This window comes from Myotis brandtii, unplaced genomic scaffold (assembly GCF_000412655.1).
Source record: "Myotis brandtii unplaced genomic scaffold, ASM41265v1 scaffold187, whole genome shotgun sequence".
In the NCBI taxonomy this organism is placed as follows: domain Eukaryota; kingdom Metazoa; phylum Chordata; class Mammalia; order Chiroptera; family Vespertilionidae; genus Myotis; species Myotis brandtii.
Genome location: NW_005356944.1, coordinates 3,534,059 through 3,549,571, shown reverse-complemented (window position 1 = coordinate 3,549,571; position 15,513 = coordinate 3,534,059). Strand labels below are relative to the sequence as shown.

The 15,513-nt window shown below is 59.0% G+C and overlaps 1 protein-coding gene across 3 annotated transcripts in view; it reads left to right on the top strand.

Moving 5' to 3' along the window:
* The first annotated feature begins 10,352 nt into the window (after positions 1-10,352).
* Positions 10,353-15,513, top strand: part of MRGPRF (MAS-related GPR, member F) — a 9,134-nt gene continuing 3,973 nt past the window's right edge. The window contains exons 1-3 of one of the 3 annotated variants that reach the window (XM_005864367.2): positions 10,353-11,119; positions 11,712-11,772; positions 14,340-14,453. In XM_005864367.2, the coding sequence (XP_005864429.1) occupies positions 14,406-14,453 (48 nt within the window). In that variant the 5' untranslated portion in view covers positions 10,353-11,119; positions 11,712-11,772; positions 14,340-14,405. Of the gene's footprint in view, positions 11,120-11,711; positions 11,773-13,852; positions 14,110-14,339; positions 14,454-15,513 lie in introns of those variants that run through there. The other 2 variants (XM_005864366.2, XM_005864368.2) reach the window with 2 other exon arrangements.

Sequence of the window (15,513 nt, the reverse complement as noted above, 5' to 3'; positions counted from 1 at the left end):
AGCAGGTCCTGGCAGAATTTACTGCCATTGGGGTTAGGACTGAGGTCCCCACTGCTGAAGGCTGGCCAGGGGACATGCTCAGCTCCTACAGGCCACTGCATCTCTTCACTCATGGCCCCTCCATCATCAAAACCATCAAGAGCGCATTGCATCCTTTTCACGCTCCGAATGAGAGGCTTCAGAATTCCCTCCGAGATCTTTCTGGCTTTGCCTGTGGCCACATCTCTTTGCTTCCAAGGGCTCATACAATTACACTGGGCAGCCCGGATAACCCAGGATCATCTTCTTCTAGTATTTAAGATCAGCTGATTAGTGACTTTAATTACATCTGTAAAATCCCTTTGCCGCTAACCTATCGTAACTACAGGCCTGATGCCAGTGGGTGAAGGTCATGGGGGCCAAAATTCCGCCTCCCACCGAGCTTAGAAAAGTCAGTTAAAAAAAAAAAAAAGATTAAATTCTCCATAGATAGGAACGGAGCAAAGAACATGAACCAGAAGTTCACAAAAGCCCACCAGAGTGGCTCGGTTGATTGAGCATCATCCTGTGCAATAGCGGGTTGCTGGCTCAACTCCTGGTCGGGGCACATGCCTGGGTTGCAGTTGCAGTCCCTGCCGTGCCCGTGCAAAAAGGCAGCCGATGTTTCTCTCACTTTCTGAACATGTCCTCTGGTGAGGATTGAAAAAGTGGAAAAAAAAAATTTTAATAAAAAAAAAATTTTTGAGTTCACAAAAGAAAATATATCAACAATGAATGGGTGAAATAAGCTCTGCCTCATTAGAAGAGATGCTGATTAAAATAACAACGAGCCCTAGCCGGTTTGGCTCAGTGGCTAGAACATCAGCCAGCAGACTGAAGGGTCCCAGGTTCAATTCCAGTCAGGGGCACATACCACAGTTGCAGGCTCCTCCCTAGCCTGGGCCCTGGTTCAGGGAGAGTGCAGGAGGCAACCAAAGATGTGTTTCTCTCATATTGATATTTCTCTCTGTCTTTCCTTCTCCCACTCTCCCTAAAAATCAATGGAAAAATATCCTCAGGTGTGGATTAAAAATAATCTATATATATATAAAAGCCTAATATGCAAAGTGTCCCCTCTGGAGCACGACTGGGAGACTGGGAGTTTGATCGCTCGCTATGACATGTGCTGACCACCAGGGGGTGGCACAGAGAGAAGGAAGGCCCCAGCCGGCAGCCAGAAAGCCCCAATCAGCCCTGATCGCTGGCCAGGCCTAGGGACCCTACCTGTGCACAAGTTTCATGCACTGAGCCTCTAGTAATAATAATAACAATGAGATCGGTGAGCACATCAATTGGCTAAGGTTTGAAAGATGATAATGCTCAGAGGGCCAGGGTGTGGCTAGCCACAGGATGTGTTCATGGTTTGATTTTATTTTTAACATTTTTAAAACTTGACAAAAGTAAGATATTTTTATTCTGAAAAAGGAATTAATAGATGCATGCAGCTCTTAGCAACAATGGCCCATCCCCTAAGGACTTGCCTTATTGCAATTAAAGAATTCCCTCGATGTTTGCCGAATGGGCTACAGCACAGTGCACGCATTTGCCCTGACTGCGTGGTGTTGCTGTTGAGGCTGGTGTAAATACAGGGGGCTAACAGGATCTCTCACCAAAGGGGAGGTGGAAATTAACTAGCGGGGAGGGGCCCGGCTTAGCCCATAGGAGGGCCAGCATATTGTCCCTGGTGCAGCCAGACTGTCCCTGGGGTGCAGACAGATGCCCTCTAGGCTGTGTCCATCACTAGCTTTCAGTCAGTCTGCCTGGTACTTAGGGGTGCCTGCAAGGAGAGAAAGGGCTCGTGGGGCCCTCTGGGCAGCTGGGTCCTCACAGCAGGCCCCTGTGTGGGTCTCCTGGGCACTGGGGCGCTGTCCGGCTCAGCCTCAGGATCACTCCCTGTCACAGCCGGCAGTGTCGAGGGATCGATGCTGGTCTGGAGGTGAAACCAGAGAGACGTCTAACTGGCCCCTATGTGACTGTAACAAATACCCCCAAGCTCCATGGTTTAAAACAGCACTGCTATCACCCATTTTGCTGAGACGGGAATCTGAGTGTGGCTCAGCCGGATGAGAAAAGCCAGAGGGAGCGGACTAACAAGATGGGACTCACCATCCTTCATAACCTAACCTCGGAAGAGACATCCCGTCACTCGTGCCATGTTCTGTTTGTGTGAGGCGGGTCAGCAGGCCCCACCCCCTTCAAGGAGAGGGAACCACATTCCACAAGACCACCAGGAGGTGGGGACCCTCAGGGGTCATCTTAGAAGGCTACCTACCACCACAGGTGACAAGAAAGGCTTCGTTTTCGTGTTAATGCCTGTGCCCTTAAGAGCATCTGCCACACCACGATTCTCATCCGGGTCTCCCATCTGCCCTGTGAGCTAAGACAGATGAGGAAACTGAGTCTGGAGGGGCTCCGTGTTGCCTCACCCAATGGGCTGGAAGCACCATGTCTAAGAACAGCCCTGCCCCCCATCAGTGGAGGCCAGGAGCACAGGACCTGCTCAGGAGAGGAGGAAGCCCAGCGGGCAGTGCGCAGCACAGCAGGCCTGGGAAGGGCCAAGCTGGGTCCTGGCACGGGCTGGCCCTGCAGTCACAGAGCAGCAGCTTCCTCCTGCAGCTGCGGCCAGCCCGGAGGGAGGACCCAGCAACGTCACAGCCAGTGGTTTGCAAAGCAGCTGAGAAAGGGGGTCCTTGGCAGGAAGTCCAGTGCCTGCCCTGCCCCCAGGCAAGAAAACAAGCCTGAGATTCATTAGGGCACAGGGTCCTCCTCTCCCCTCCTCGCGCCCCCCTCCCCCGCCCCCGCCCCTCACAAGGCGTCCCTTGGAGCCTGCAGTGGAGAAAGGCGTCCTCTTGGTGGGGACAGACACTGTCCGGCTCAGCCTCAGGACCACTCCCTGTCACAGCAGGGCCACTGGGGAGGCTCCCTCAGCACAGAGCCCTTCCTCCCAAGATACCCAGCCAGAGGTTGCACCACACTTGGTTGGAATGCCAGCAATGCTCCCTCAGCTCCCAAGCATGTGCTCCGCACTTTGGGCAAAGTGCCAGCCACCGCCCTGTTTGGTTCCCACTTTGTTTTTTAGGGGGAAACTTCCTGGTGAGGCTGTGGGGGTGCATAGGAGATTCCAAGAGGGGCCTCTGTCCTCACCACCTGGAGGCGCCGGCCATCACCGGTTGGGCACCCTGGGCCTGCTCCACACTCTTGTCGTGTTCATTTCCTTCCTGGTGCATCCGGCCACACGGGGCTGGCTTTCCTCAGCTCGAGCAGGGAGCATGTGCCCATGTAAAGGTAGCATCAGGGTTTCTATTCACTCAATCATCACGCATCTATTGAGCGCCTACTGCATGCCAGGAACTGAGCTAGGCACTGTTAACTGATACAGAAAGCGCTCAAATGGATCCTAAGAGCACATGGAACAACGTAAAAATCATCCAGCCACGCAGTAACATGGGAAAAGCATGGGCCCTGAATCCTTCAGATCTGAATTCACACCCCTCCCCACCCCCATCCTCAGGCCTCTGTTTCTACCCCCTGAAGCGGGGTTTGCATCAAGATGGGCACACAGTAGGGCCTCGTCCCTCCCTGCCCCCTCCCCACTTCCTTCCACACCGTCTCTGGAGAAGAATGAGCCAGTGTGTTAGGGTCACAAAGGATTCTCAGATCCCTCACACATCAGCCCCGAAGCTGCCCCGAGAGCAGCTCAGCAGTTACCCTGCTGCTGCTCTTGGGAAAACTGAGACTCAGAGAGGCCATGTGCTCTGTCCCAGGTCACACAGCGAGTGGGGGGCGCAGTGGGCACGCAGCCTGGCCCGGGACCGGAGGGACACCATGTCTCAGAGCACAGGCCACGCGAGGGGGCCTTGGCGAGCAAACCCATGCCCTGGGGACAAGTGTGTGGAACACCGTATGCTTCCCAGGCCACACGGGCTGCACTTGCTATTTCCAGTTCTCTCACGTGACACAAGCAACAAGAATCTGGGGAGACCCGATCATTGCTGTGTTGGGAACTGAGCTTGTGGTGGGAACTAAGTGGGGGGAGGGGAGAGGGTGATGAGGGTCAGCAGGGTGGAGGCAGGAGAGCGGAGGGCTGAAGGCCGAGCCCAGAGGCCTGTGGGGTTGGGATGCAGCTCAGAGCAGAAGGTCCACAGGGAGCGTGGGTGAGGGCCCGGGACAGGCCGGTGGGCCAGGGTGGCGTCTGGGGCCTTGCCAGGTCAGACCGCGGAGCAGACCTCCTCCTGAACCGGCAGCTGCTGAGACAGGGCCCGAGGAGTCAGTGTGGATGTGGGTCCCAAAAAGTAGGTCAGGGCCGGCAAGAAACTGAGGAAGGTGCATTATCCGCTGGTAGCAGCCAGCTCAGGCCCGTGGGGCCCTCGGGGCACGGAATCTGGGTGCTCTCCCCACCCCCTGCACCACTGGCCATCAGCTGGGGGCCACTCCTAGGGCACGGAGCTCCCTGCACAGAGATGGGGATGAGCGAGAGACAGCAGGACGGGGCCGGAAGCCGCCCCGTGACTGCCTGGAAAGCAGCCCAGACTTTGAGCTTGCTGCCAGGCCAGCTGCCCAGAGCCCCTCGGCAGGGCACAGGTCCAAGGGCAGAGACAACCAGGACCCAGGAGCCTGGAAGGGAGGCCCTGGATTCTAGGCTGAAGGGGGACTGGAGTCACCCAGGCTGGGGAGAGCTGGTGCCCGGGTTGCGGGGGTAAGCCAGGCGAGGGGACCTGGTAGCTCAAGGTCAAGGTCTGTTCTGCAAGACGGAGGAGAAGTCCCCACCTGGTTCGGGCGGCAGATGGATGGTGTGAGCCCCTCAGAGCCAGCAACGCCCCAGCAGCTGAAACCAGGAAGCCGTTCAGAGAATGAGGCCCAGGGACCTTCGGCTCCCCTCAGAGCAGGCTGAGCGTGCCCCCTGGGACGCTGGCGCCACATCAAGTGTGTCCTGTGTGCCAGGTCGTCACGTTTGGTGGGCAGGGGCCAGGCAGGGGACCATGGGGAGTTCATGTTTAATGGAGACAGAGTTTCCGTTTTGCAAAATAATGAGTTTTGGAGACGATGGTGCGTGTACCTGATACCCCTGCTCTGGGCACTTCGAAATGGCTAAAATGGCAAAGTTTACCTTCGGTGGATTTTACCATAATATTTTTACAGATCCTGGTGGGGTTTTTGTTTTGTTTTATTGATTTCAGAGGGAGGAAGGGAGAGAGAGATAGAAACATCAATGATAAGAGAGAATCATTGATGGCTGCCTGCTGTACGCCCCTCACGGGGGAACAGAGCCCACAACCCGGTCACGTGCCCTGACCGGGAATGAACCATGACCTCCTGGTTCATAGGTTGACGCTCACCCACTGAACCACGCCAGCCGGGCCCTGGTGGTTTTTTTAATGACTTGAAACACACACACACACACACACACACACACACACACACACACACACACACACAATCAGGACAATCTGTTCCGCTGGCAGATGGAACAAAACCTCGGGGAAGCTCCAGGTCAGACCGCGGCACCAGGAGCTGCCAATCGTGACTTTCCTCTGGAAAACAGCTGCTTCTGCCAGGAGGTTTAGGAAGCCTGGCCTCCCACCACCAGGAGACACCAGGGCCCTGGGACTCGAGAACAGCTCTGCCGTTCTGCGCGCGTCCCACGGGAAGCTGAGACTAATGAGGATTGGGGTCGAGGCAGGTTTTCATTGTATTGCACGTCTGCGCCAGCGGCCGGCCTGGACGGAACTGCACAACATGATCTCAGGATTTAGGGCAGTATCATCCCTGGCCTCCCTGTCTCCCATTTCTCCCAAGTCAGGAGTTGTTGGCACCATCCCCGTGAGGGTCTGGCAGCCGCCCTGGCTGCCTGTCTCTTCCCCCTCACCAGGGACACCTGTGTAGGTGTCACAATCACCTACCAAAGGGGGCTGGGGCGATGGTGAGCTGAAGACGAGGCCCATCAGAGCAAGGCCGAAGGGAATTCCCATCACCTTCCTCCCCTGTCTCACGGCCCCATGTCCACGTGGTGCTTCCCAGGCTCACCACCCAAATAAGTGATGTGGCCCCCACCACGTTAAGTGTGGTGGAAGGGGTGGTGGTGTGTGCCTGGCACAGCCACAAAGGGGTGGACTGTGCTAGGCTGCCTGCCCCCCATCGTGTCTTCCTAAGGCTGGAAATGGTTTCCCTGAGTTCCCTCCCGGAACGACACTGGGTTAGAGGTTGCCTGTGAGGAGGGCTCCTGGGAGGCCTGGGAGGTGGAGCAAAGTGGAGGCCGTGGCTCTGCAGATCTCTCCAGGAGCTCCTGCCTCGGGCTCCGGGCCAGATGGGGCAGCCTCCCCGGCTTCTGCAGCTCCTGTGCTGATACTTGGCTCCAGGCTGGTTAGGGACCGGCTCTCCTATCCTCCCGTGCCCCGGCCCACACACACTCCTCTATGAAACTCCTTATTTCCCTGCGAGTGTGATGTGTCTGTTTCCTGATCCAGCTGGGGCAGAGGGAGGGGAGGGGAAGGGAACTAAGGAAGCAGGGAGGGAGGGATGCTGCAGGGGAACCCTAGGTTAAAATAAGGGGAAAGAGGCATATCCAGCAATGAACCCTGTCTGGACCCTCATTACACACACACAACTCTCTAGTAAATAGAGGTAGACAGATCTTTCCCGCCTCAGGGCCTTTGTACCTGCTGCTGTCTCTCCTGGAATGCTTTCCTGTGGGCTCAGTGAGTACCTGGCTCCTTCTCCTTCCCCCTTTCAGGCCTCAGCTCAAGCAGAAGTAGCCTCTAGCCCACCCTCAATCAATAGGCCTATCTGGCCCTAACTGGTTTGGCTCAGTGGATAGAGCATCTGCTTGCAGACTGAAGGGTCCCAGGTTCGATTTCTGTCAAGGGCATGTACCTTGGTTGCGGGCACATCCCCAGTAGGGGGTGTGCAGGAGGCAGCTGATCGATGTTTCTCTCTCATCGATGTTTCTAATTCTCTATCCCTCTTCCTTCCTCTCTGTAAAAAATCAATAAAATATATATTTTTTAAAAAAATAGGCCTATCTGCCATTCTGTATGAGTTTCTGATCGCTGCTGTAACAAATGAGCACAAACTTAGTGGCTTAAAACAACACACACGTATTCTGCTGTGGTTCTAGAGATAACGGAGCCTAAAATCAAGGTGTCTGCAGGGCTGGTTCCTCCTGGGGCCCTGAGGGGAGAACCCTTTTCCTTGGCTCATGGCCCCTTTCTCACACTCCCCTGGCCTCTTCCTTAGGGCATCACATCTCCTTCCTGACCCCCTGATTGTCCTCCATCATCACATGTCACTCTGACCCTCTTGCTTCTCTCTTATAAGGACCCTTGTGATTATAGGGGACCCACCTGGATTATCCAGCATAATCTCCCCATCTCAAGTTCCTTAACGTCATCAAAGCCGCAAAGTCCCTTTTGCCATGGAAGGTCACATATTCTCAGGATCTTGGAACTCAGACACCAACATCTTTAAGATCATTCAGCCTATGACACACCCTCCTCTCTCCCACCATATAATTTCCTATCCCACACCTGTTCCTCTTCCTCACTGCAGTGTTCCCAGTTAGAATTCTTTTGTTCATTTGTTTCTGTTTATCACCTGCTCTTCTTCCCCGACGTGTCTGGTTCCTCTACGGTTCTTTCCCCAGGATCAACATTGTTGGTGTTCAGTAACTATGTGTTAAATAAAGATAAGAATGAATGAATAAATGATGGTTGGATGGATGATGGATGATGGGTGGGTGAATGGATGATGGATGGATGGGTGATAGATGAATGGATGAATAGATGGATAATGAATAAATGATGAATAGATGGGAAAATGTATGTATGTATGTATGTATGTATAGATGGATGGATGGATGGATGATGGATGGATGGGTGAATGGATGGTGGATGGATAATGGATGGATAATGGATGGATAATAGATGAATATTGAATGGATGAGCAAATGAACAGTCTCCCACATAAGGGACAGAGGAAAATGTAGGCTTCTGCAAAGATTCCCATGATGCAGCTTCTATCACAGACGCTCCAGCCTGGCTAGAGCAGCGGAAAGAATAAAACAAGGTCCCACTCACCCTTCCCATCAGGAAAGCACGCTAGACCTTGAGAGACCTTTTTATCTCAAGGGTTGAAGCCCAAGGGCCTCGGGCATGGACCTGGGAGACCCAGACCACACACACACGTTTGCCTTGTCTCCTCCTGAGAAGAAAGAAGAACCGGCCTGTTAGAGCTAAAGTGGAAAGTGAGGACGGGCCTGGAGCACAGGTGTCATCCGATCCCACCACCCGCTCCACGGCACCACGGGAACCAGGGCTCAGTTTCCCTCCGTTTGCAAAGGCAGAGCCAGGCTGGGTCCCAGGGTCCAGCGCTCTCCCCACATCTTGACATTTCCATGCCCAGCAGTGGAGATGGGGACACAGAGCGGTCCCAGCCCCTGAGCACAGGTCCTACAGACACACAGTTACTTCCTCATTTCCAGAGTGCGGGCCCATCTCCATCTGTTTCATTCACCATTGGGTTCCCAGGGCCTAAAACAGTGCCTGGCACATAGTAGATGCCCAGTAAATACATGCCTGATGAATCTGTAAACTGGGGGTGGGGGGAGAAGGCTGTTGTGAGGATTAAGTGGTTCCATTTATGCAGGCTCTGGTTCACAGGACACAGTAAGTGGCCTATAGCTGTCATCACTGCACCTGTCCCCCGACAGATGGGACAAATGGCAGCAGAGAGGTGAGAACACACCCAGGAGCGTGAGATCCTGGACCCAGTGAGCTGATCAGAGCTGCCCAGCATCATGCAGCCCCCATTCACCTGTGCAGCCTGCCTTCCTGCCCCAGGGCCTTTGCTCACACCACCTCCTCTGCCGGATGCCTTCCTTCCCCTTCTCACCAAGTCACTCCTGCCCAGCTTTCCTCGTGGGCTCCATGATCACCTCCTCAGAGAAGCCGTCCTGATCTCCCTGGCACACCCGGCCATGGTGCTGGCTGGCCAGGTGTGGTTTTGCACGTATGCGGATCATCTGGCTCTGGTCTGCCTCTCCGCTCGCCTTCAGCGGGTTCATCCGCCTGCAGCGCAGTGCCTGGCGCCCCACAGGCGTTCTGGCTTCCACAGTGGAGAGGAGCGGGCAGAGGCTCTGCTCCACGGCCACCGTCCTGCAGGGGGCAGATCTGGCAGCAGACAGCCCTGCCCAGAACCTCCTGCCCCAGGAACCCCCAGCAGAGGAGGGGCCTGGCCTGAGGGGCGTGGGGTGTGCTGTGGGGCCACAGAGTCCATCTCTGAGGCCCATGGTGGGGGACGATTAAAAACAAAGTTCCTGAGCAGAGCCTTCCTGGGGTGCCCACAGCGCTCTGCTGCCTGGATCTGACCCCTTCCTCATTGCAACTCTGAGAGTCGTTTCTCCTCCACCCGACAGGAGAGGACACGGGGGCCCAGGACCGCCCAGCACTGAAGCCGCCACAGGAGCTTGCTCCACTGTCCCCGCAGGAGCCCAGCCTCCGGCCTGGGACCCCGGGTGGCAACAGCAGCAAACCCGGGCAGGGGATGGCTGCCCCACTCACAGGCACCTCTCGTTAGTTTTAAAGGAAACCAATTTCCACGCCAAATAAGGCGGTGGACCTCGGAGCCACTGCCCACTTCACACAATTCCTTTTAAGTGTCCAAATGCAATTACACTTGGAACTTGCCTGGACTCGGCCTCCTCCCGCCTCCCCCACCTCCCCTTGGCCTCCCCACATAAACAAGTGGCCCAGCTGGGCCCCAGCTGGCCTGCCCTGGGGAGTGGGAGGCAGTGGAGGGGGGGGTCCCGCTGCCTGCTGCCTGCCCAGCCTCTCATCCCAGGCGTGGCCTGAGCTTCCGCATCCTGGAGCCTCCTTCTGCCCCGCCCCAGGCCAGCTGGGCTTGCAGGGAGCACTCCCTCTCCCTCCTCCGGGGGAGGATTGCACTGGGGCAGGGACACCGCTTCCTCCAGGGCAGAGGCCCGCAGCCCCAGGCAGGTGCAGGGGGAGCTCTATTTGCAGGCTCCCTTCAAGACGCCCACAGAGGCACCCACACACGACCTGGGCACCGCTGGCTCCTCTCGGGGGAAACACTGGTTGGAATTCCCTCGGGCTCCCTGGCCATGAGAAAGTCGGACCAGGGCAGGAGGGGCCTTCCCAAGGGGCTCGCTGGGAAGCCACTCCTCCCCGCCCCCGTCCTCAGTCCTCATGCCACCGCTGGGGCGCCTGCATCCCCCAGGCTCTGGCTGGCCCCTTGGTGCTCGTGGGGGGGGGGGGGGGAGTAGAGGTTGACTCATCCTCCCCGCGAACAGCGCACACACCAGGCACCCGCAGCCGCCAGTTCCCGGCTCGGCCCAGGCGAGCACAGTGATTTTCCACTTGGGCCATCTGATTGCTATTAGGGCTGGGAGAAGGGAATTCCTGGTTCCACGGGCCCACGGGGGCCCTGGGCAGATTCCGGGGTCGGGGGGGGGGCAGGGGGGGAGAGGAGTGCCACCTGGGTGGCCTCCCTGTCCCCTGCCAAGCCTACCTCTCACAGGCCTGCACCTCCCCCTCCGCGGAGCCCTCGCCTGCTGTCTCCTGGCGTCTCCATATCAGCCCCTCAGTACATTGGAACAACCAGTGGGGGCCCCCCTCCTGGACCTGTGCCCCCAGAAGGCCCAGTGGGAGCTGCCGAGGGAAGGCACCCGCAAGTGGACAGCAGACGCCCCTCTCTCCAGGATGCGCGGGAGATTAACAGCTGGACTCTGGCCACAGTGCTCGGGCCAACTTGACGTCACCAGGCAGAGAGATGAGTTCCCAGTGGGGCTCTGGGAGGGGGGGGGGACTCCTGAGCAGGGCATTCCTTCCCCAAGCCTCATCCCGCTCCGCCCCTCCTCCTCCCTCCTCCCTCCCCTCCTGCCGGGCCTGGAATTGGGTTTGGGGCGGGTTCTGCTTCCAAAGCCATCTCCCCAGCAGCAGGCGCGGGCTCTCCACACTCCGGGCTTTCGTTTGCTGAGGCTCCAGCCCTGCTCCACACTGGCCTGCCGCCTCGGGGATCACAGCCGGAGGCGGGCATCACCGAAGCGCCCTCCACAAAGGGGCGGCCTGGAGGGTCCGGACAGCTGCAGGTAGCTCCATGGGGCCCAGGGGAGGGAGGTCCGGGAACCAGGTACTGCCATCTGCAAACCCACACTGCAGGGCGAAGGCCAAGCAGGGAAGGGGGATGAGGTGGGCACCTTTGGGGCAGGCAGCTCCCAGAAACCACAGCCCCAAGCAGGAGCCCTGAGACCCCAGAGAGGGCTGTCACCAACCCCGAACTCTCAAGGCTCCAGAAGTCCCAGGGACACTGGGGACCTTCGAGAGTCCCCCTTCTGTGGGGCTGGCCCTGGTGTTCTGGCAACTCCCGACCCCCAAGCTGTCCTCCACCCCAGGGCCCTGCTCTGTCCGCCAGTGGGTGTGGGCCCCCCCTCTGTCCCTCCACCACCCTCGGCAGCAGCTGTCCACGCCTGGAAGGGTGGGGAGGGAACACCCAGCGGGCAGCATCCCAAGCTCCGGAGAGGGCTCCCTGCTCGCACGCACTCCGCACACCCCACTGCTGCGCTGCCTCCTTCCCTGGGCACCGAGCTCAGGCGGCTCAGTGTGGGGCCGGCGCTGGGGTGGACAGAGGGGTCAGCCTGGCAGCCACCGGAGGCTGGACAGCTGGGTCCCCCCTTCTCCCAGGCCTGAGACACCTGAAGTGGAGTTGGCATTGGATGCGACCGTTTGTGAAATTTTCTGGAAGGTATCACTTCCCCAGAAAAGCCTTTCAACACAAGTTGTGAGCAGAGGATTGCGGGGGGAGGCTGGGGTGAGACAAGGCAGACTCTCTGTGTCCGGGGGAGTGACTGCCAGGGCCCTTGTCCTGCCCAGGTGGCAGCCGGGGGACAGGAGAGGGGCTGGCAGATGGGCTGGAGAACTTAGTGTTCCCACCTGCGCCTCCTGGAGGACAGCCTCGCCTGGGGCCCCGCATGGGTTTGGGTCTGCGGAGGTGAGTGGGGGTGGGAGGAGCTGAGAGCTTCCTGAGGCTGAGGAGGCAGACAGGTAGGTGGTCAGGGGCCTCTCCTTGGGTGCTGGGTTTTGAAAGGAGGGTCGGGAGTGAGCTGAGCTGGCAGTTTGGGGTTTTTGGGGGGCGGGGGTTTTGTTTGTTTTTTTGTCTGCTTTAGCTCTCGTAGGCCCGATCCCAACCTGAGGAGCACACACATTCACACGCACTCACACATGTCCCATGCACATGCCGCACACATGTCCTTCTAGGGCCCATCTGGGGCCCACTTGGCTTCTGGTCCCTCTGTGTGAGTGCAACAGCTCTTCTCTGAGGGCTCAGACACACAGGGCACCCACCCCTCCATCAGTCAGCAGAGGGGGGCTCGGGGCCCACTCCAGGCCCCGTCCAAGCCAGGCACCATGCGCAGGTCCCAGCGGCTGCCCTTAGGGGCCCTTTGTAGTTGTGGGGGTGGGGGGGTGTCTCACCTGCCTAGGTGAAAGGGCAGGGCTCTCTAGCCTCAGGACATCCCTGGGTCCAGGCATGAGAAGCGAGGGCGCAGTGCAGGGGGTGTGAAGGATGGGGAGGCGGGGAGGTTGGGGTTGCAGGCTGGCGTGGAGAGCTTGGGCAAGCCCAGTAGGTGGTGAGGCATGCGGCCTGGCCTACCCCTGGTGATGGGTACAGTGGCCCAACTAAAGTCAAGACTGGAGAGGTGTGTGTGTTGGGGGGGGAGGGGTTAAGCGGCACACCTCCTTGCACTGCCATCTGCAAACCCACACCGCACGCACATCAAGGACTCGCCCACAGGACTCCCACCCACCCCCGCAAGTAACCTCTCTGAGGCACCCGAGCAGCCCCCACGCTGTACCGGCTGCTGTCCAGGGCCGCTTGGCCCAACCACATGTGGCCTCGTGTTCTGAGGGCTGCACTGGCACCGCGGGCTGGGGGTGGTGGGGGCTACCAAGGGTTAAGAAAGGGTGGCAACCCACCCAGACGGCCACCCTTTCCAGCCAATAACGGGCTTGGCTGCTGCAGGGGCCTCCGCCCCGGCCTGGCGGGGGCGTGGAGGGGGCTGCCCAGCCTGCCAAGGAAGGAATTCCGGGGGAGTAGAGCTGTCTGCGCTCCCTCCAGCTGAGGAGAGGCCTAGCCTTTGGCCGCGCCTGTGCCCCCGCAAGACCCTTCCTCCGCACACAGCCTCAGTTTCCCCACCTGCACAGTAGGACTAGGTGCTGGCCTGTGGAGGCAGAGCTCAGGGGGGCACCTGGAGCAGGCGGACCAATGAGCTCTGCCCTGCCTGAGTGGACCTGTCTCTGGCAGGGAAGCCCCCTCCCAAGACTGTCACCCCCCCCCCAGGCCCCCCAGACCTGCCTGGCTGAGTCCAGCTGCCCTTCCACCAGCCTGGAGCCTGGGCCACGGCAGAGGCCTGCTGGCTTCTTCCCTCCAACTGCTCCTGCCTTCGTGGCTGCTGGAGTCCTGACCACAAGCCTGCAAAGCCACAGCACATGCAGTGGCAGTGGCCTGTGCCCCTGGGCAGGCGACCTCACCCCCCGGAGCCCCGTGCCCCCATCAAAGGGGAATGACAATACCTGCCTCATAGCTGGTCACAAGGACAAACGGGCCCTGGCTGGTTTGGCTCAGTGGATAGAGGGTCAGCCTGTGGACTGAAGGGTCCCAGGTTCGATTCCGGTCAAGGGCACATGCCTGAGTTGCAGGCTAGGTCCCTGGTGGGGGGTGTGCAGGAAGCAGCCGATCAATGGCTCTCCTCATTGATGTTTCTCTCTCTCTCTCCCTCTCCCTTCCTCTCTAAAAGCAAAAAATATATATTAAAAAAAAACAAAACAAAAAAAACAAGGACAAACGGGATGATGGATGTGGGGCAGTGGGTTTAGGTCGGCTGGCACAGTACTCAGCTCCCAGAGGGGTTGATGGTGATGACCGAGCTGTCCTACCTTCAAGGGAAAGACCAGACCCCTTAGCATGTTATAAACACAGGCCCAGCCAAAGGCCGCCTCCTCCAGGAAGCCTCCCTGCCTTCTGGGTCTGACTTCGGGGAACCCGTGTCCCACCATGGGCTGAGCACAGAGGCGGTACCAGGAAGTATGTGTGGGCCCCACTAGCATGTCAGCAGGGTGTGAACGAGGGGCCCAGGCAGGAGGTGACCTGCTCTGGACTCAGCAGAATGACCCCTGTGCCTCCCACATGGCCCTGCCTCTCAGGGAGCCAGGTGATTGCTTGTCACCTCTCCTCTACGGTGAGGCCCTGGGGACAGGGCCTGGGAAGGGACAGGGAACCCTGCTGCCCTGATGTGGCCCTTCCTGCCTTTGCAGGTGGGGTGTGCCGGCCAGTGAGCTGTGAGCAGAGCCGCGAGGAATCGGGACTCCCCAGGCCCGGAGATGGCTGCGAACGGCTCCTGGGAGACCCATCCCACCAACAGGAACAAGGCAAGTGCCCAAGGCCCGCCATGGCCCCCGGTCTGTGGGACAGGTGTGGGGGAAGGGGCAGACCCGCCCAGCATCTCCCCGCCTCCACCCACTCTGCTCCACAGGGCACAGGGGGCAGCAGGGCCCCTCGGGCCACACGGCCTGGCACTGGTCGCTGGGTCCCTCGGATCCCGGGGTGCTCCTCGGTGAGGCCAGCACAGGGGACTGACACCCTTGAATCCCGTGGGGGCATCAGTCACCAACCCAGAGACCTCCTTCCAGCTCTTCCCTGTGGAGATGGGCGGTTGGCCACTTCCCGCGGCCACCCTGAGAGGCCGGCTCCGAATCACCCTGCTCATGCCGCCCACGGCCAGGGGTCTTAGTCACACCTGCCTCCTGTCTTCAGACACCAGCAGTGGCTGAGACCGACAGCCCCCACCCCACCTGGGACCCCTTCTTCCCAGAGCCCTTGAACACTGGCATTCCCTTCTGACCCGGGCGACGCGCTCAGGGTGGAAGAAACTTCGAGCTCACCATTGCCGCCTTTCCCCAGGAGGAGACAGGCTCCCACTAGCGCAGTGGCTTGGCGGGGTGAGCCCGGAGGTGGGGGCAGAGCCGGGACGCCTGCCCAGGGCCCTGACCTCCAGCCCCGGGCATTTCCCTCCTCTGGCAGTCACCACGTGGAGCGGCAGCCACGGGGGAGCAGAGATGGGACTGGCTGGGCGGAGCCTCCAGAAACCCCTGAGAAAAGGCAGGGTGGGGAGGGGGCCAGGCTCCAGGGCGGGCATTTTACAGGCGGCATGTGTCTGGGGATGGCAGCTCCCCGCCCAGTGACTCACCCGGGCCTCCCACTCTGACTCCAGGACCGGATTGCAGGCTTTTTCCAGCCTGTGGTCCGCTCCGTCCGTCCAACACAGCCCCTGCAGCCAGTCCCCTCCCGGTGTCCAGGCCGGTCCTCTAGGGCAGCGGTTCTCAACCTGTGGGTCGCGACCCCTTTGGCGGGAACGACCCTTTCACAGGGGTCGCCTAAGACCATCCTGCATATCAGATATTTACATTACGATTCATAACAGTAGCAACA